Source organism: Vulpes vulpes, chromosome 1 (assembly GCF_048418805.1).
Source record: "Vulpes vulpes isolate BD-2025 chromosome 1, VulVul3, whole genome shotgun sequence".
Lineage (NCBI taxonomy): Eukaryota > Metazoa > Chordata > Mammalia > Carnivora > Canidae > Vulpes > Vulpes vulpes.
The window spans coordinates 9,603,905-9,623,614 of record NC_132780.1 but is presented as its reverse complement, the minus strand read 5'-3'; the positions used below and the strand labels follow the sequence as shown (position 1 = coordinate 9,623,614).

Below are 19,710 nucleotides of genomic sequence, written 5' to 3'. Positions count from 1 at the left end.
TAGGTGTTTTTTATATATTTTTGCCCCCAAGGATGAGCTGTCACCCAGCTCCTGAGTCACACCTTTACGTCTGGAGGGTGACAGGGGGTGTTTTGTCTTGAAATTGAGTCATCTGGGGGTGGGGTATTGGGCACAGGCCCAGGGCTCTAAAATGAGTCATCTCTTCACGGACCAGTAAGAAATCATAGCGGGAGCCCCCTAACAAGTCAAACAGGCTGGGAAGATAAAGTGCAGAAAGAGTTGGGGCTCTTCTGAGGTCATAGCACGGGGACAGAGACAGGGAGGTCTGATTTCCAACCAAAGGAGTTAGACAGTGGGCGGGGGGATTTCTGCCACGAAAGCGTCACATCCCTCCTTCTCCCAGCGGTGGGAGAGATGCCCCAGCCAGCTGCTTCTATTCCAGACTGTGAGAAGGGGTGAGTCAGCCTGTTGTGGGGGGAGCGGGCTATAAGCCGGCCTGCCTCCCCCCGCCCCCCAAACACACACCCAGATGGGCTGGGAGCTGGTTTTCTGGGATGCCAGGGCTCCTGACTCAGCACTGGGAATCTTGGCTGAGCGTGTTCTGGGAAATGTCAGGCCTACAGGAAACAGAGGGCTCCCACTCACACCATCCCGCAGGTGGGCGGGGAGTGGAGAGAGAGCAGGGTGTATGAGAGAACAGGAGCCCAGTGTGCAAGGGGCTGAGCAAGAGGGAGTTTATAAGGGGGGGGGGGGGGGGGAGTTGAGAGTATGAGAGGGAGACAGTTGGCAAGCAAAGCAAAGGGTTTATATGTGCAAGAGAAGAGGCTGGGTGCCAGGGTGTGGGTGCCTGAGACAGCGGGTGGATGTGCAAAGTGGAGGGGCTCCCAGTGCAAGGGAAGCGTTTGCTGGGGAGATGTGGGTTCAAAGGAGAGGCGTCCAGTCCGCCGAGGGGGTCAAAGTAAGAAAGCAGCCGGCAAGATGTTCGTGCAGGGAAGAGATGCGGAGGTTGTATGGCGCGTTTGCAAAAAAGACAGCGTGGGGGAAAGAAAGGTCTGCCACGCACGCGGCACTCAAGTGCGCGGAAGGGCATAAAAGGGCACGTGTGCGCCCCAACAATCCCAGCAGGCCCCAACGCCCCCGTAGGCCCCGCCCCCAGCCCCGCCCCCGACGCACAGCGGAGCGTGCTACGCGCCCGGGAGTGAGCTGCTGCTCCACCATTGGCTAGCTGACCGGAGGGGGCGGGCGTGCAGACTCTCCCGGAAGCGCTGGAGGCTCCCGCTCGTAGCGGACCGGGATCCTGGGAACCGTGGGTGCTTAGCAACGGGGGGAGGTGCCCAGTAACGGGCGAGGTGGGGGGAGGAATTGTGGGTGCCTAGCAACAGAGAGGAAGGCGGTGCCTAGCAACGAGGGGGGCCCCGAGGAGTGGAGAGGTAGCCCCGGAGAATCTGTGGGTGTCTAGCAACGGGGGAGGACCCTAGCAACGGCGGGGAGTGGGACAAGGGGACAGTGGGTTTTGGGAGGTGCGCAGGAAGAGCTATGGGTTCCTAGCAACCGGAGAGGAAACCAGGAGAAACTGGGGGAACGAGTAGCAGGAAAGGAAGTCTTTGGTGGGTGGGAATCTTAGCGTGGACGCGGAGGAATGTGAGGGCTTAGCCAAGACAAGGGCAAAGCAGGGAGGTCAGTGCCAACTCCTACTCGAGTAATCCCTCCCGTTCTCCCCCAGGCGATGTGGCTGGAGGTGGGGGGCTTACTGCGGGGGACCTGTGGACAGCTGGGCCGGACTGTTGGTCTGCCTTGTGGGGCCCTGGGGCCTGGGCCCCACTGGTGGGTAAGAGGGGGAGCGGTCTCCAAGGGGAGGAGGCTGAGGGAGGTGTTAGGCGGTAAAGTGACAGGGAGGGGCCCCAAAGGGCCAGGCGGATCCTATGTCCTCCACTCCTTACCGATATCCACTTTTCTTGCAGGGGCCATGTGGGGGTTTGCGGGCCCAAATGCTTCATAAGGATGGGCCTGGTAGAGGCCTGGGTGAGGAGGACATTCGCAGGATACGGGAGGCCCGGGTCAAGAAGACATCCCGGCCCCAGGTATCATTGGCTCCCACCCACCCCGCAGCACCCAGTCAAGGCAGCTGATCTCCCAAGCTTGGGGAAGGGTATGGGGGCAGGTTGCTCGGACTCCCTGGGCACTATGCTCATCTTCCCAGCCTCAGACCTTCTCCCCATTTCCCAGCTGAGCGACCGCTCTCGAGAACGCAAGGTGCCCGCTTCCCGCATCAGCCGCTTGGCCAACTTTGGGGGTAGGTGTGACTGTGGAAAATTGTGACCTAGATCAGAGGAGGCCACATTTACAGAATAAAGCAAGGGGGGAGAGGGTGAATCAGAGACAGGGGGAGTAGTGAGAGATGGAAAGAGAAGGAAGGCAGAGGCCTACAAAGCCAAGAGAAAGAGAGGAAGGAAACATTTTTTGAGCGTTTGGCATGTATAAGGCCCCAGGTATACTTGATATCTCTGCACTGAATTAATGAGTGTTAATTTCCACTCTATATATGAGGAAATTGAGGTGAAGGGAACCAAAGTGACTTGACCCTAAATTATGCAGCAAGATTATTCAAACTTCAGGTCACAGTCTGCATGAAATAATTTAGTGGGTTGGAACCAGCATTAAAAAGAATAGAATGATGGATGCCTGGGTGGCTGTTGCTTAAGCGACTTCGGCTCAGGTCATGATCTGGGGGGCTCTGGGATTTTTTTTTTATCTTTTTTTTTTTTTTTAAGATTTTATTTATTTGACAGAGAAAGAGTATGCACAAGCAGGGGGCAGCAGGCAGAGGGAGAGGGAGAAGCAGGCTCCCCACTGAGCATGGGGCCCAATGGATGCAATGGATGCAGGGCTCCATCCTAGGACCCTGGGATCATGACCTGAGCCGAAGGCAAACGCTTAACCAACTGAGCCACCCAGGCGCCCCTCAAATTAAAAAACTCTTAAAAAAAAAAGAAGAAGAATGGAAAATATAGGTGCACATGTAAAGGAAATTCTTTTTTTTTTTTTTTTTTTTTTTAAGATTTCATTCATTTATTCATGAGAGACACAGAGAGAGGGGCAGAGACATAGGCAGAGGGAGAAGGAGTCTCCTCACAGGGAGCCCGATTAGAGGCTCGATCCCTGGCCCTGGATCATACCCTAAGCTGAAGGCAGAGACTCAAGCATTGAGCCACCCAAGCATCCCAAGTAAAGGACATTCTTATTTAATGGCATATGTCTTTAGTATGGATCATGGTTCAAATTTTAAATGTACTGGTTGACAGTATAAAGAGGGAGTTAAATTCACTGTTTAGAGTTTTGATACCAGACTGCTCAGGGTTCAAGGGATGATTCTGCGGCATTCTCACTTCGTGACTCTGGACAAGTTACCTAACTTTTCTGAGCCTTGAGATTTCCTTTTTTGTGAGGATAAAATGAGTTAATGCATATAAGGCCCCAGGAATGGATCCAAGCACATAGCAAGCGCTCAGAAAAGGCCAGCTACAATGATTTACAGAGATGGTGATGGTGAAAGAGGCAGAGAGGGGACCCCTGGGTGGCTTGGTTGTTGAACATCTGCCTTCAACTTAGGGCATGATCCCCAAGTCCTGGGATTGAGTCCTGCATCAGGCTCCCAGAGGGGGACCTGCTTTCTCCCTCTGCCTATGTCTCTGCCTTTCTCTTTGTGTCTCTCATGAATAAATAAAATCTTAAAAAAAAAAAAGGCAGAGAAACTCAAGGTGTCTTTAGGGACAAGGAGAGAGAGGAGGCAGAGGAAAGCAAAGCCAGAGAGATAACATCAAAAGGAGGGACACAGAGAAGCCTGAACAGCTGTGCCAGGTGGAGGGAGGGGGAGGGGGAGAGACAGAAAAACCAACTTATATGAGGAGAGGTGGGCCTGAAGAAGATGAGCTGTAGACAGAGAAATGGAAGTCATAGAAACACAGAGAGACCCAGGATGGTCATTTCAGAGCCTTCTTACCCTTGGCTGCATGCTAAAATCATCTGGGATGCTTAAAATACATACATGAATTCCAAGGCTCATCTCAGGTCACATTTAGGGAGAACTTCAGTGGAGAGGCCTGGGCCTCATATTGACCAAAGTCCTCCAGAGGACTCAGATGTGCAGCCAGGGGTGAGATCCGTCAGCCCGGGAGACAGACGTGGACAGAACGATGGAGAAAGAGGTAGCTGTACCTCCAAGGGAGCCCCAAGCAGGGAGAGAGTAAGAGACTGATAAGAGATAAGCAGAGAGTTGCCGACAGAGAGCTGGGGGACAGGTTGATTAGGGAGAAACAGAGCAGACGGGGTCGGGGGACAAGGCCCAGGGGTGGGCAGGCAGACACCCGGGCTCTTGTCTTACTCCGCAGGACTGGCTGTGGGCTTGGGGCTGGGAGTGCTGACTGAGGTGGCCAAGAAGTCCCTGCCAGGAGGACGTCTACCAGCAGGTGAGTGATCCACACTGCCTGGGTTCAGACCCTGGCCTTGCTGTGTGACTTGGGGCAAGTGGCTTCACCTCTCCGAGCCCAGTTTTCTCCTGAAGAAAATGGCTGATAATGTACCCACCTCTCTGGGTGCCTGGGTGGCACAGTAGTTGAGCGTCTGCCTTTGGCTCAGGGCGTGATCCTGGGGTCCTGGGATTGAGTTCCACATCGAGGTCCCCACAGGGAGCTTGCTTCTCCCTCTGCCTGTCTCTGTCTCTGTCTCTCTCTCTCTCTTTATCTCTCATGAATAAATAAAATCTTTTTTTTTTTTTTTTTAATTTTTATTTTTACTTATGATAGTCACAGAGAGAGAGAGAGAGGCAGAGACACGGGCAGAGGGAGAAGCAGGCTCCATGCACCGGGAGCCTGATGTGGGATTCGATCCCGGGTCTCCAGGATCGCGCCCTGGGCCAAAGGCAGGCGCCAAACTGCTGCGCCACCCAGGGATCCCTGAATAAATAAAATCTTTAAAAAAAAATGTACCCACTTCTCAGGGTCTTCATGAAGCTGCCAGCAGGGTCATGATGGGCAGAAGCCTATAGTGTGAGAAAAACAATTAGAGTTTGAGTTCCTACAAGTTTTTACAAAAGAAAAAATTAAATTAAAAGGTGGGTTTAAGTGGAAGATTAGGCTTTAGGTAAAGCCAAACTGGGTCTATACCCAGCTCTAGCTCTGCCACTTCTGTGCTGTGTGGCCCAGGGCCAGGCACTGGACCTCTCTGAATGTCTTACTTCCTCACCTTGAAAATTGAGGCACTGGTAGTTCTTCCTTCTGGGCTAATTGTGGGGATTCAGCCAGAGAATCCACAGAGACACTTGGAACTCTGCCTGGCATAGAGTGAGCCCTAGCTAGATAAAGAGCTAATAAATTTTTTTTTTTTTTTAAGATTTTATTTATTTATTTGAGAGAGAGTGCAAGTAAGAGAGAGCACAAGCAGGGGGGAGGGGCAAAGGGAGAAGCAGACTCCCTGATGAGCAGGGAGCCTGATGCAGGACTCAATCCCAAACCCCAGGATCATGAGCTGAGCAGAGGCTTAAGCAACTGAATGACCCAGGCACCCCAAAGAGCTCAATAAATTTTTTATCAAATAAATAAAAGCTTAATAAATGCTATATTGAATAAGCATATAATTTGTATACAGAGCTATACACATATCATAAGCGTATAGCTTGGTCCATTTTCACAAAGTAGATACATCTGTGTACCCCGATCAAGAAACCCTAAGACAGGGACGCCTGGGTGGCTTAGCAGTTGAGCATCTGCCTTTGGCTCAGGGCGTGATCCCAGGATCCGGGATCGAGTCCCGCATCAGGCTCCCTGTGAGGAGCCTGCTTCTCTTCCCTCTTCCTATGTCTCTGCCTCTCTCTCTGTCTCTCATGAATAAATAAATAAAATCTTAAAAAAAAAAAAAAAGAAAAGAAACCTTAAGACAGCAGTTCTCTAACTTTTCAGTCTCTGGATCCCTGCACACCCTTACAACTTAGGAATGGATAAACAAAATATGTTATATTCACCTGATGGGATATTATCCAGCTATAAAAGGGAATGAAGTACTGATCCATGCTACAGTGTGGATGAATCTTGAAAACTATCCTAAGTGAAAGAAGCCATACGCAGCAAGTCACATATTGTATGATTCCATTCATATGAATGTCCAGAATAAGTAAATGCATAGATACCACAGATCAGTAATTTCTGGGGCCTCGGGTTGAGGTGGTTGGGAGAAATGGGGGATGACTGCTAATAGGTATGGGGTTTCTTTTTGGGCTGTGAAAATGTTCCAAAATTTCTTGTGGTGATAGTTGTACAACTTGAATTATATACCTTAAATGGGTGAGTTACACGGTTTGTGAATTCTATCTCAATAAAAAATAGAATAAGGACCCTAAAGAACCTGTTTATGGACTATATTTTGTGGTTATATTTATGGATATTTACTGCATTAGAGATTAAAATAGAATATTTTTATTTTTATTTTTATTTTTATTTTTTAAAGATCTTATTTATTTATTCATGATAGACATATATAGAGAGAGAGGTAGAGACACAGGCAGAGGGAGAAGCAGGCTCCATGCAGGGAACCCGACGTGGAACTTGATCCCAGGTCTCTAGGATTGGGCCCTGGGCCAAAGGCAGGCGCTAAACCACTGAGCCACCAGGGATCCCAAATAGAATATTTTTAATGTTTCAAGTTGTTATTTAAATTCAGTTAGTTAACATATACTGTAATGTATTAATTTCAGTAGAAAACAAATTTCTATTTTTTATTTTTTAAAAGATTTTATTTATCTTATTTATTTTACTTTTTAATTTATTTATTCATGAGAGACACGGAATGAGAGAGGCAGAGACACAGGCAGAGGGAGAAGAAGCAGGCTCCATACAGGGAGCCTGATGCAGGACTCAATTCTGGGACTCCAGGATCAAGCCCTGGTCCAAAGGCAGGCGCTAAACTGCTGAGCCACCCAGGGATCCCTATTTACTTATTTATTCATGAGACACAGAGAGAGAGGCAGGCTCCCTGCAGGGAACTGGACTAGACCGGAATCACACCCTGAGCCAAAGGCAGATGCTCGATGGCTGAGCCACCCAGGCATCCCGAAAACAAATTTTTAAAACACAAGGATACACACACAGGTGATTCCATCAGCCGTCAAAGCAATGGCATCATCAGAGGTCATGGAGTTTCTGGAAATCTCCACTAGACATTTATGGGAGAATGAGAGTAAAAAAGGAGCAAATAACATTAATATTATCATGAAAAGAATTTTGATCTCACAGAGCCTCCTAAAGGGTCTCAAGGGACCCTCAGTGTTCCCAGAACCACAGTTTGAGAATGACTGGCCTCATTCTCCAGAAGCTCCGATCTGCCCTGTCTTGGCTACTCATCTCACCAAGGGAAACCATTATCTTGGCTTCAGACGCCCAAGATCAGTTTTGACTGTTTTTCCTCCTTACACCAATGTAACCAGACAGCATAGTCTCATGCATGTCTGGCTGCTTTTGCTCAACATTCTGTTTGAGGGATGCCTCCATGTTGCTGTGCATGGATGTAGGTTGTTCATTCAATGCTGTAGGAGTCACTGTTCCATCATGCCTTTGTTCATTCTCTTGACAGTCATTTGGGTTATTTCCATTTGGGGATAGTTATGAATAGTGCTGCTGTGAACCATCTTGGAATAACTGTCAGTGGACACCCATATGCCATATATACCTAGGAGAGAAATTACATTGGCTGTAGGTGTGTGCTCTCTGGAAGCTTCCCAAAGGGCTTGTGCCATGACTCTCATCGACAATATGGGTATTAGGCTGCTCTACATCCTTGTCAACACTTAGTATTGTCTGTTTCATCTTAGCCATTATGCAGTGGTGCTATCATGATTTTTTGTGTGATCATAATACTTATGATTATTCTCTCCACCCCAGAGAGCAGCTCCCGGCCAGGCTCCAGCCCTTTCCTGTCAGAGGCCAATGCCGAGCGGATTGTGCAGACCTTGTGTACAGTTCGGGGGGCCGCCCTCAAAGTTGGCCAAATGCTCAGCATCCAGGGTACAGCATGACCCTCAACTCCTGACCCTCGACCTCACTTCTTCCCCACCCCACCCACCCACCCACAGATACTCCTACAGGGGCCCCACCTCGCCTCCTCCCTCACTACTTCCCTTGTCCCCCTGTCTCCCAAGACAACAGCTTCATCAGCCCTCAGCTACAACGCATCTTTGAGCGGGTCCGCCAGAGCGCCGACTTCATGCCCCGCTGGCAGATGCTGGTGAGTGCCTGGCCAGGGAAGACTGGTGAGGGAGGCGTGCTCCACCTGCCTGATCCCCCTGTCTGACTCTGAGCCTCAGTTTTCCCATCTGTAAAATGGGGATCACTAAGGCACATATTTCAGAGGATTGTTGAGAGGATTACATGAGAGAATGGTGCACAGTGCTAAGTCCAGCCCCTGGCAGGCTCTGGGCCCTGTCATGGCTACTAAAGAGGCAGGGAAGTACAATGGATAGGGGCCAGACTTTATCAGTTCAAATCCTAGCTCTGCCAGGTACTGCCTGTGTGATCTCAGACCTCTCTGTGCCTCAGTTACCTCATCTGTGAAATGGCCACGGTGATAGTAACACCCACATCATAGGATTGCATAAATTAGTATATGTAAAGCACTTAGAAAGGGTCCCTGACACACCATGAGTGACATGCAAGTTCTTGATATTATTAGTACTAGTTGGTTTTTTGTTTTTGTTTTTGTTTTTGTTTTTTAAGAGTTATTTACTTGAGAAAGAGAGCGTGCATGTGAGCGTGGGGAGTAGGGCAGGACCAGAGGAGAGAAAATCTCAAGCAGACTCCATGCTAAGCATGGAGCCTGATATGGGGCTCCATCTTAGGACCCCGAGATCATGACCTGAGCTGAAATCAAGAGTCAGACACCCAACTGACTGAGCCACCCTGGCACCTCAGTACTAGTTTTTTAATTAAAGGAGATTGTATCTGGAAATAGGTTGGCACAGCACCTGGCAATTAGTAACTTCTAATTACTAGGTAAGGGTGTGGAATCTGGATCCAGCTGCCTGCCTACCTTCCTTCTGATCTCTGCTCTGCTCATTTGCCATGTGTCCCTGGGTCATTAGTGCCTCTCTCCAAGCCACTCTGGACAGGTCCTGGCCCACAGGAAGCCCTCTGTACATTTTAGTTCTTCTTTATCACTATCACATTCACTTCGGGTTGATAATATAATCTAGGAGTATAACAAAGGATTATATCAGTCTCAAATATACATAATAGCAATCCCCACAATAGCCCACATCGCCTTGGGAGTACAGGCTTAGGCCAGGCCTCCCAATCCACTGGCGCCTGGCTTGTCGCCTTGGCCAAGAAACTTCTGGCAGAGCCTCAGTCTCCTCATCTGTAAAGTTGAATAGTAGCCAGGAGCTTAGCCCAGAGCTCAGCATGTGATGAAGCACTCAGCACAGGTAGTGAACTCAGCTGCCCGTAATTCCAGTAACAATCATTTCAACCACTGTCCCCAGAAAGTTCTCGAAGAGGAGCTCGGCAGGGACTGGCGGGCCAAGGTGGCCTCTTTGGAGGAGGTGCCCTTTGCTGCTGCCTCGATCGGGCAGGTGCACCAGGGCACGCTGAGGGATGGGACAGAGGTGGCCGTGAAGATCCAGGTGAGGGGGGAGGCAGGGCAGGGGCGGGAGTGGGCACCCTGCTATCCCAGCCAAGTGACTTGCACCCCCTGTCCCTTCCTGCTCGCAGTACCCAGGTGTGGCCCAGAGCATCCAGAGTGATATCCAGAACCTGCTGGCGGTGCTCAGGATGAGCGTGGCCCTGCCAGAGGGTGAGGTGCCAGTCAACCCCTGGCTGTGGGAGGGATGCCCCAAAAGGAGAAAGTGGGGCTGGACGGAGGGAAAGAGGCCAGCTCGGGGTGGGGAATGCCCATATGTGTTTGTGTGGGCGAGTGTGTAAGTCCATGAGTCTGAGACAGAAAGCAGGGGTACTATGGCAGGGAGAGCCCAGAGTTTGAATGGGTCAGAAAAAGACAAACTTAGAGATTCTAACAGTCCCAGAGACAGAAGCCCACCCTGAAGTTCAGAAACAGACACACAGGGTGCTCAGAGAGGGATTGGAGGTCTGGAAAAGAGCCACAGAAGCAGGAGGTGGGGGTAAGTGGGACCCCGTGTGTGTGTGTGTGTGTTAGGTCTGGAAGTAAGATTTTGAGGCCGTGAGAACAGTGTGAGAGATGGTGTGTGTGCCCATGAATGAGATGCCTGGGGACTGGCATGTGTGCCTGAGAAGGAGACCCCCGGAGAGAGACTTCCGGAGAGGCCACAGCTATATGAAGGACAGAGGGGAGGTGCGTGTGGATGGACAATGTAGTAAAAGGCCTGGAGCAGAGGTGTGAGGACCTGTGACAGACAGACAGGGAGAGACCTGATTAGCAAGAGAAGACATCGCTGAGTGGAAGCCTGGGGGATGGCTGTCCTATGGGGACAGGCTCTGGCCTTCCCTGGCTGATGCAGCTGCCCCCTCAGGCCTGTTTGCTGAGCAGAGCCTGCAGGCCTTACAGCAGGAACTGGCTTGGGAGTGTGACTACCGTCGTGAGGCAGCTTGTGCCCAGAACTTCAGGTGAGCTGAGCCCTCTGCAGGCTCCCCCAGGATCCCTCGCTTCGCTCCCAGGAGGAAGGGGAAGTTGAAGGCCTGGCAGCTGAAGGCCTGGGCTGGGGCTGGCAAACTCTTTCTCTTCATTTGCTCATCCATCCCTCTGTTTACTCCTGACGTGAGTTATCTTCCGTGTCCTCCGTGAGCTTGGGCCCATCACTTCCTCTCTGTCAGTTTTCTCATCTGTTAAATGGGATGCACAACCACCATGGTCTGGTGGGGGAGATGGATTTGTCAGCAGGTACTTAGTTATGCAGTGAGGTACCCCCACTGTTGGATGGACAAAGCATAAGCAGCGTGACAGTGTCATGAGGGGGAAAGAACGGGGCTCCAGGTCATCCCTTATACACTGTGGGCAGGAGGAGACATTGAGATAAGCATTTTGGAGAACAGTCTGGCCTCATCAAGGCCCAGTATTCACATAAAACCCCATAACCGCCCTCCTTGTAAACAAATGTTCTAGAGACACTTAGGCTGGTATATACATCAGCCTTTTCCAGAATGCTCAGAGCAGCAGTCACCCCAAACTGGACACAACCCAAATCTATCAAATTCATCCAGCAACATAGATAAATAAATTACCGTATATTCACAGCAGACTATCATACAGCAGCGAAAATGCAGGAACTCAGCTATAGAGAACAATGTGGTTGTATCTTAGAAGCATTGTGACATGCAGCAGTTAATTACACCCAGTGAGACCCTCCACGGCATGGCCCACGGGTGTACGGAGCCAAGGTCTGTAGATACAGAATGAGAGAAGGGGCAGTAGAAAGCAGTGGTTCAGGGCATGAGCCCTGGACTCATGTGGGATCCAGTCCCAGGTCAGCCCTCAGTTGGCTGGGTGGCCTGAATCTTCACTCGGGAGAGCATCCTTCTTATATGGGAGTGAGGGGAAAAGGGGGATTGTGTCGATTAAATGCTTGGCACAGAGCCTGGTCCAGGAGGAGCGGTTCAAATATCAGAGATTTTATAAACAAGGACAAAAATAGACTCCCCCAAGTGGGACCCTGAAGGGTATGAGTGGGCTGGGCCAGGGCACTCCTGTGTGGAGTATGGAAGCCCCTTCCAGGATTTCCCAGTGCCCTTAGAATAAAACTCCTATCGTTCCCCAGGCCCTGCCCATCTCCCTGCCCCCTGGCCCCCCCAGCCATCCCACAGCTCCCAACCATGGGTCTTGCTCATATTCTTTGCCTCCCAAATCACATATTGACACACTTCACTCAATCTATTATTGGTCCATTTGTATATTTGTTAGAATATGGTCTCTGTGTCTAGGGGATGCAGGCCCAGAGCTCATCCACTGCTCTGTCACCCAGCATCATCTAGCACAGAGATAGACACCAAGGAATCAGTATTTTTTTTTAAAGATTTTATTTATTTATTCATGAGACACACACACACACACACAGAGGCAGAGACACAGACACAGGCAGAGGGAGAAGCAGGCCCCATGCAGGGAGCCCGATGCGGGACTTGATCCCGGGTCTCCAGGATCCGGCCCTGGGCTGAAGGCGGTGCTAAACCACTGAGCCACCCGGGCTGCCCCCAAGGAGTCAGTATGTATTAACAGTGTTCAGAGTAATGACTCCAAGGAGTAACCAAGGAGTATCGCTATGGACTTGGAGATTTGTATATCGGCCACTCCTTTTTTGGATGGATTACATAATAAATTGATGAAAAAGTAATGCTCATCAGGCTTAATACATTGAGCTCTGTCCTGGGGGCAACCGGAAGTCATAGAAATGTTTCCGGTAGGGAAGTGGTAACTGGGGCTCCAGTAGCACCCACCTTAGGGGTGGGCACAGAGTAGGTTCTAAGGAGATATTTGATGAATGGGGGAATGAATGAATGATTGAAACGTCTGAATTAATGTCAGTCTGGCTAGGTATTGACCATCACTTGGGACAGACATGCACAAGGAGGGAAGGCAAGACCTAGACTTTTCAGAGTACTTCTCAAAGGAAGAGGAGGAGGCCTTGAGCGGGCCACTGAGGCCTGACGCATGAAGTCCCACCCCTTTTGCCCCAGGCAGTTGTTGGCAAATGACCCCTTCTTCCGGGTGCCTGCTGTGATTAAGGAGCTGTGCACAACACGGGTGCTGGGCATGGAGCTGGCTGGAGGGGTCCCCCTGGACCAGTGCCAAGGCTTGAGCCAGGACATCCGGAACCAGGTATGGGGTCTCAGGATGGGAGGGCAGGTCTAGTAGGGTGGATAGACCCACAGTCCCTCTCCAGGCCCGAGAGAGCTCTATAGGGGCAGATGACTCTGAGATGTCTGTTATTCCTCCCCACTCCAGATCTGCTTCCAGCTCCTGAGGCTGTGTCTGCGGGAGCTGTTTGAGTTCCGATTCATGCAGACAGACCCCAACTGGGCCAACTTCCTGTATGATGCCTCCAGCCACCAGGTTGGTTCCTTGTGATGTGTATCGTGGTACATAAGCTGCTTTAACAGATAAGTTCCCCATAATTCAGTAGCTCAACACAGTAGTAGTTATAACCCACATAACAGGCTAGAGTGGCTGTCCTCTACATGTGACTCAGGGACCCAGGATCCTTCCCTTCTGTGATTGCACCATCCCCTAGGTCTTGCACTGTTCTTCTTCCAGTGAAAGGGGGAAGAGAGGTCAAGAGGATAGCACCCTGTCTAATTGCTTTGGCTAGAAGTGACACATCATTCTGTACTGTTCCATTGATAAGAACTGGTCACAAGCCCTGTCTAGATGCAAGGGATGCTGGAAAATGGAATCTGCTGGGAAATGGGTACCCTAGCGGCACAATTTTTGGAAGGCAGTTAGTCATCACACTGCACTCTGCATTGATTTAACACACCAAGCATCTGCTGCCCCTTGACAGTAATGCCAAGACAACCCTGATCCTCATCTTCTCAGAGTTCCCAGTCCAGGAGAGGGCCCCATGACCAGATGGTGATGACCAAGTAGTTATAGTACCATGACGGGCAAGCATAGGCCAGAGTGGGCAGTGATGGGGGGCGGGGGGCATAGGGGGGCTGTGGGGACCCAGGAAACACGCCTGACTCAGCACAGGATAGGTGAAGTCAAGGAAGACTTCTGGAAGAAAGTGCCATTAAAGTTGAAACCAGAAAGATGAGAAGGGATCAGCCACCTGAAGAGCAGGGAAGAATGTCCCCAGCAGAGGGCACAGGGTGGCCAAAGGCCTGGGGTAAGAAAGACTCAGTGAGCCTGGCTGCCAGGTGGCTCTCCAAAGAGGTCTATACCCATTCCGTCCCCAGAAGAATCTTTTGAAAACACACAAATCTGGCCAAGCTGTCCCTTCCACAGCTCCCCATGCACCTCAGGACCAGGTCTGAGTCCTCTGCTGAGCGCAATGTGGTTGGTTTCACTGAGTCTCCAGCCTCAGCCTCTTGCCACCCCCTCCGTGCCAAGTACACAGATAGCCTGTGTCCCTGCTGGGCTCACATCACTAGGAAGTATTTTTCTAACTCAGGGTGAGGGGGGTGATTATAGGAGTCCTGACATCAATTTATTGGGTCTCAATGGCATTTTTTGTTTTAAAGCCATAAAACAGAAGATATCCATGTGTCACAGATGGGAGGGATCCACATTATTTCGGGATGCTTTTGTTTGACCTTATATTTGCGTGTGGCTGGGCACTGGCACCCAGTTCAATCTGTATTTCTTACTGCAGTTTGTGATCAATGGTGTGAACTCCACTGTCCTAGAGAAACTCTTAAACACCTGCCCATTGGGCACCGTTTTAAATAGCAAACAACCAGTGTCCATCGGCCAGATAAACACACTGTGATGTATTCACACGATGAAGTCCTTACACAGCAGTGAAAACATGAATGAGTGAGGGCTGCGCAGAGCAATGGGAATTAATTGCAAAACCCTGTCGAGCACAAAAGACAAGCCATAGGATAACATAAATATCATTTATGTGAAGTTTTTTTTTTAATGTTTTTTTTAAATTTTTTTATTTATGATAGTCAGTCACACAGAGAGAGAGAGAGAGGCAGAGACATAGGCAGAGGGAGAAGCAGGCTCCATGCACCGGGAGCCCGACGTGGGACTTGATCCCGGGTCTCCAGGATCACGCCCTGGGCCAAAGGCAGGCGCTAAACCGCTGTGCCACCCAGGGATCCCCATTTATGTGAAGTTTTAAAACACACAGAGTATTACTATTTGTTGTTCCCTCAGCACACATGTATGTAGAAAATGTAGAAATGCACACATGGGAATTTCAGGAAATAATACCTGAGTATTGATAATCTCAGGAGAGTGATGACCCTGGAAGAGAGGATGGGGACATTGGGGAGGTTGGATCAGGCCGGGGTCTGTGGGAGGCTCCACTCGGATTGGTCATATTTAAAATTAAGCTGGGTGGTGGGATTTGTGAGTGTTCGTTTTACTTTTCCACATATTTTTTATTATCCTTCAGATTTTTTCTATGCCTAGAACATGCTAGTATAAAAATAATTAGGGCCAAACATATAAAAGTTAGGTCCCTTCAGTTTCATGTGGGGGTGGATGGGAAGTGTGGAGACCGGAAGCCAGGAACCCAGGCAGGCAGCCAGGCAGGGACTCTGTCAAGAGGGGTAGGGTGTAGGGATGGACCGGGCATCCTCACCTCAGACCGTGGGGACTGGTGGTGGACTCCCAGCATCCCTTTCACCATCCTTCATCCCAGGTGACCCTGTTGGACTTTGGTGCAAGCCGGGAATTTGGTACCGAATTCACAGACCATTATATCGAGGTGAGTCCTTCCATCCCTGGGGTGTTTGAAGGGCCTCAACCCTGATACTGAGGTGAGGGTGAGAAGGGGAAATATAGTATCTGGAAGTAAGAGATCATAAATAATAGTAATAGTAATAGCTAATAAATGCAGAGCTCTCGGGACACCTGGGTAGCTCAGCGGTTGAGCATCTGCCTTTGGCTCAGGAGGTGATCCCGGGATTCCGGGATGGAGTCCCGCATCAGGCTCCCTGCATAGAGCCTGCTTCTCTTCCTCTGCCTGTGTCTCTGCCTCTCTCTGTGTGTCTCTCATGAATAAATAAATAAAATCTTTAAAAAAAATTAAAAAACAAAAGCTCTCAATATGATGTCAGGTACTCTTCTAGGTGCTATCCATGTGGTAACTGAGCTAAACTATAGAGCAATCTATGGGGCCAGGACCATTTTTAAGCATTTAAATTTTTTTATTTTTTTATTTATTAGAGACAGAGAGAGACACGAGTGGAAGGGAAGGAGGGGCAGAGGGAGAAGCAGACTCCCCAATGAGCAGGGAGCCCAACTTGGGGCCCAATCCCAGGACCCCGAGATCATGACCTGAGCTGAAGGCAGATGCTTCACCAACTGAGCCACCCAGGTGCCCCAGGTTAGGAACATCTTTGGTGACATTTTACAGATGAAGTTACTGGAGCTCAGATAAGTTCAGTCACTTGCCCTAGGTCACAGCAGACCTAGGATCCAGACTCAGGGAGCTTAGGTCCAGAAGCCATGCTCCCAAACTCTCACTGGCCCCTGATGGCCCACAGTGGCCATCCTGCCACCTCCCCACACCCCAGGCTGCCCTGGGCCTGGGTGTTTGGCCTTACACTCACATACCTCCCTGGCCAACTGCTCCCTGGAGGGCAGCTCTCCCCTCAGGAACGTCTGTTACCCGTCCTTCCCACCCACCTGCCTAAGGCCTCGCATTAATTTATTGAGTCTGGCTATTTGACCTGGGTCTTCTACTCATTTACTCATCACTTCCAGAATTCTCTGACACCCCTCTGTGCCCAGCCCTGTTCTGGGCAGTACCAACCCAGTGAGCCACACAACCCAGTCTCTGCCTTTACAGATCTTACAGACCAGGACAGGGATAGACAGTAAGGACCCAGAGTGGTCAGGGCTGGATCAGGGAAGCACAGCAGACTGGAAGCCCAGAGGTGGAGCCTGAGCCAGCCTAGGGGGCCAGGGAGAGCTTCCTAGAGGAAGAGGTATAGTTGAGACCCAAGGGATGAGGAGACCAATTAGGAAGAGGCAAGGTGGGTATTCCAGACTGATAAACATACAAAAGCCAAGAAGAGAAAAGGGATAGTCCCAGTAGGGCAGCGCTTCTCAAACTTTAGTGTCTATGAGACACCTACCACCCCCACTACCGGCATGGTCCTCCTAAATGTGGTCTGGAATCCGGCATAAGATGCTGCGTTTCTAACACACTCCAAGGTGATGCCAAAGCTACTGGTACAGGGACCACACTGAGTAGTCGGTCCTAGAGGACCAAAAGGAAATTCATTTCTGACTGGGCCAGCAGGTGAGGGATGGGGCAGGACCCAGCAGCCAAATCACTCTGAGTCTGAAAAGCCATGCTTTGCGCTTTGTACTTTCTCCAGGTGCTGTGAGGACCCACGGGTGGGACAGAGAGTTAAACAACTCTCAGGATAGCAAGTAGCAAGTCTTTGAGACTGGGGGCTGGGAGCCCAGAGAAGAGAAGAGAAGACAAAGCTCAGGGCTCTGACTTGGGGACTGGGGGATGGTGGGGCCACCCCTGACATAGAGACAGGAAGGAGGAGCTGGCAGCCCCTCTACCCACACACACACATCCGCACAGGCTCCTTGGGCCCTCCCTCTAGGCCACCTGAGGCACAAAGCCAGGGCCCCAGTATCTGGGTAGCTGGAGCATTTTGTGTGTCCCTCCCTCCCCAGGCCTATTTGGCATGGCTGTCCTCTGGGCTCCCCAGCCTTTTCCAGTTTAAAAAAGCCCCATCACACCAGTCCCTGAGGACCGCAGGCCTGACAGATGGCCAGACAGGCTCGGGCAGGGGGAGCCGAGACAGACTAGAACTGCCAGATTGAATCCCGTATTCCCCTTCCTCCCAAGAAAGTGGTTAAGGTTTTCACTTCTCGTTTGCCATTCCCCACTCAGCCTTTTTACTTTCCTGTGAAGCAGGGACCTTCCCATCCATCTCCTAATAATGGTAGCTCATCATGGTTATGGCTCTCCCTACGTGCAGGCAGATAGCTCCTCCTGCCTCCCTACAGCCATCCAAAAGCAAGAGACTCTCATCACCCCTGCTTCACAGATAAGCAAAGAGGCGGCCCAAGGCAAAGCACCTTACCCAGAATCTCTCAGCCCGCAAGTGGCAGAGCTGGGACAGAGCCCCAGGAGGCTGCCTCTGATTCTATCTGCCCTCAACCTGATTCCTGCTCTCCCTAAACGCACCCGTGGTTGGAGAGGGGCATCGCTCCACAGCTGATTTGCCAAACAGGTTCACCAAGGGTCTCCTGAATGCCAGACCCTGTGCCACAAGTCCAGCTGGGACTAAAGCCAGTGGGGATCCCTGCTGTCTTGGGGCTCCAAGCCCAGTGTAGGAGACAGATGTCCACCAGGCATTTACAGAGATGCACAGTGGCAACCTTAGATGCAGTTCCGGGCCACGGTCACATCCTTGTCCAGTTGAGTGTTTGGACCACCCACAAATAGCACTTGACATTTATTTTCCTCTGGCTGTTTCACTGTGCTGGTTTCTAGGCAGGCTCTACATTCTAGGCCAGGTGGGCAGAACCCCAGACCACCCTCTTACCTCCCCTCCATACCCCAGGCTCTGGAACAGTCCTGAGGGAGATATAGACAGGGGCAAGGTGGGGAGGGAGAGGCTTTTAGGGGAGAGGGCCTAAGTAGAAGAGAATGTAGCAAGGGCCAGACCCCTCCTTGAACCCTACTCCCTTAGCCTTTGACCTCTGTCAAACACCCATTTCCCCAGGTGGTGATGGCAGCAGCCAATGGAGACAGAGACCGGGTCCTGAAGAAATCCCGAGACCTTAAATTCCTCACAGGCTTTGAAACCAAGGTTGGAAACACTGCAGGGCTTGTGGGGCTGCTAATTTTTACTGGGGGGCTCTGAGGACTGGGGGGGAGTGGAGACTGCTTGGCTACTGAGAGACCCTGGGGAAATGGGCCCCATTTATCTACTCTAGAGGGAGGGAGTGGGGGGACTCCTAGTGGGTACTGGGGGTGGGGAAGTGGAGGCTGTTAGTTCTAGAGAGAGGGTTATTTGTCCACTGGAGGCTCTGAAAGGAAATAAAGGGACATTTTGGGGAGGTCTAGGGGCTCTGAAGAAAGTGGAGGTTGCTTATTACTCCTCAGGGAGCAGGGGGCTTGTGTTTATACTTGAGAGTATGAGGGAAACGAGGGTCCCTCTGGGTTAAGTGGAGGGCTGTACCTCCACACCGCGTGCCTCTTGGTCTGTCCTGTCCATAGGCATTCTCGGATGCCCACGTGGAGGCAGTGATGATCCTGGGGGAGCCCTTTGCCACCCAGGGCCCCTATGACTTTGGGGCAGGTGACACTGCCCGCCGAGTGCAGGGCCTCATCCCCGTGCTGCTGCAGCATCGGCTGCGCCCACCACCGGAGGAGACCTATGCCCTGCACCGCAAGCTGGCAGGGGCTTTCCTGGCCTGTGCCCGCCTCCGCGCCCACATCGCCTGCCGGGACCTCTTCCAGGACACCTACCACCATTACTGGGCCAGTCGCCAGGCATAGCCACTGCCTGCAGCCTCCGGACCAAAAGAGACATCTGATCAGACCCCTTAGACCACCTCCATCCCCGGATTCCGGCCCCAAAGCCGGCCATCCCCTGCTGGGATGCCTTCTTTCCATTCTCCTGCAGGTCGGGGACCACCCCCTTGGGCTTCCCAGTCTTGCCCTAGCTCCCTTCCTGGGGGCTGGGGAACCCTCAGGCTAGGGAACTCCCATATCTCGCTCCTCACTCTCCAAAGTGGGCATCCAGGAACTCTGCGCCAGGGATTAACTTATTTTTGCCAACATGAAGAGCCTTAGGTCCCCTGCCCGCTGATGTGCAGATCCAGCCTCATCTAGATGTAGAGCCCCTCACCTCTGCCTCAGGTCTCCCAGGGATCTGGCCAATGAAAGGGGAGGGACGGTGGTTGGTGGAGGCAGCCCTCACCTTTGCTGCCCTCAGCCCTCCGCCAGCTGCGTTCTCGCAGTTCTCCGAGGTTCCGTCCCTTCTGTGTGTCGGGGAGGGGGCAGGGAGGGTGTTTGAAACTTCAGACGGAATAAAAGCGGCCCTCCCCTTCCCGGCTCTTTTCTCTGCGCTGGTGGGGGGGGGG

General features: G+C 51.3%; 1 protein-coding gene across 6 annotated transcripts; it reads left to right on the top strand.

Annotated features, from left to right (window-relative positions):
• Positions 1–1,174: 1,174 nt before the first annotated feature.
• On the top strand, positions 1,175–19,677 carry COQ8B (coenzyme Q8B). 6 transcript variants are annotated; one of them, XM_072753045.1, is made up of 15 exons: positions 1,175–1,267; positions 1,685–1,789; positions 1,923–2,042; positions 2,188–2,254; positions 4,350–4,427; positions 7,890–8,012; positions 8,147–8,232; positions 9,485–9,625; positions 9,714–9,795; positions 10,490–10,583; positions 12,648–12,789; positions 12,916–13,023; positions 15,287–15,352; positions 18,345–18,431; positions 18,842–19,677. In XM_072753045.1, exons 2-15 carry the CDS (start codon positions 1,688–1,690, stop codon positions 19,121–19,123), a joined length of 1,578 nt encoding a protein of 525 aa, XP_072609146.1. In that variant the 5' UTR covers positions 1,175–1,267; positions 1,685–1,687; the 3' UTR covers positions 19,124–19,677. The 6 variants fall into 6 exon arrangements, with proteins under 6 accessions (XP_072609146.1, XP_072609171.1, XP_025865784.1 ...); XM_026009999.2 differs by having other exon boundaries at positions 1,208–1,271; XM_072753059.1 differs by lacking the exon at positions 1,175–1,267 and adding an exon at positions 1,270–1,391.
• Positions 19,678–19,710: the final 33 nt, after the last annotated feature.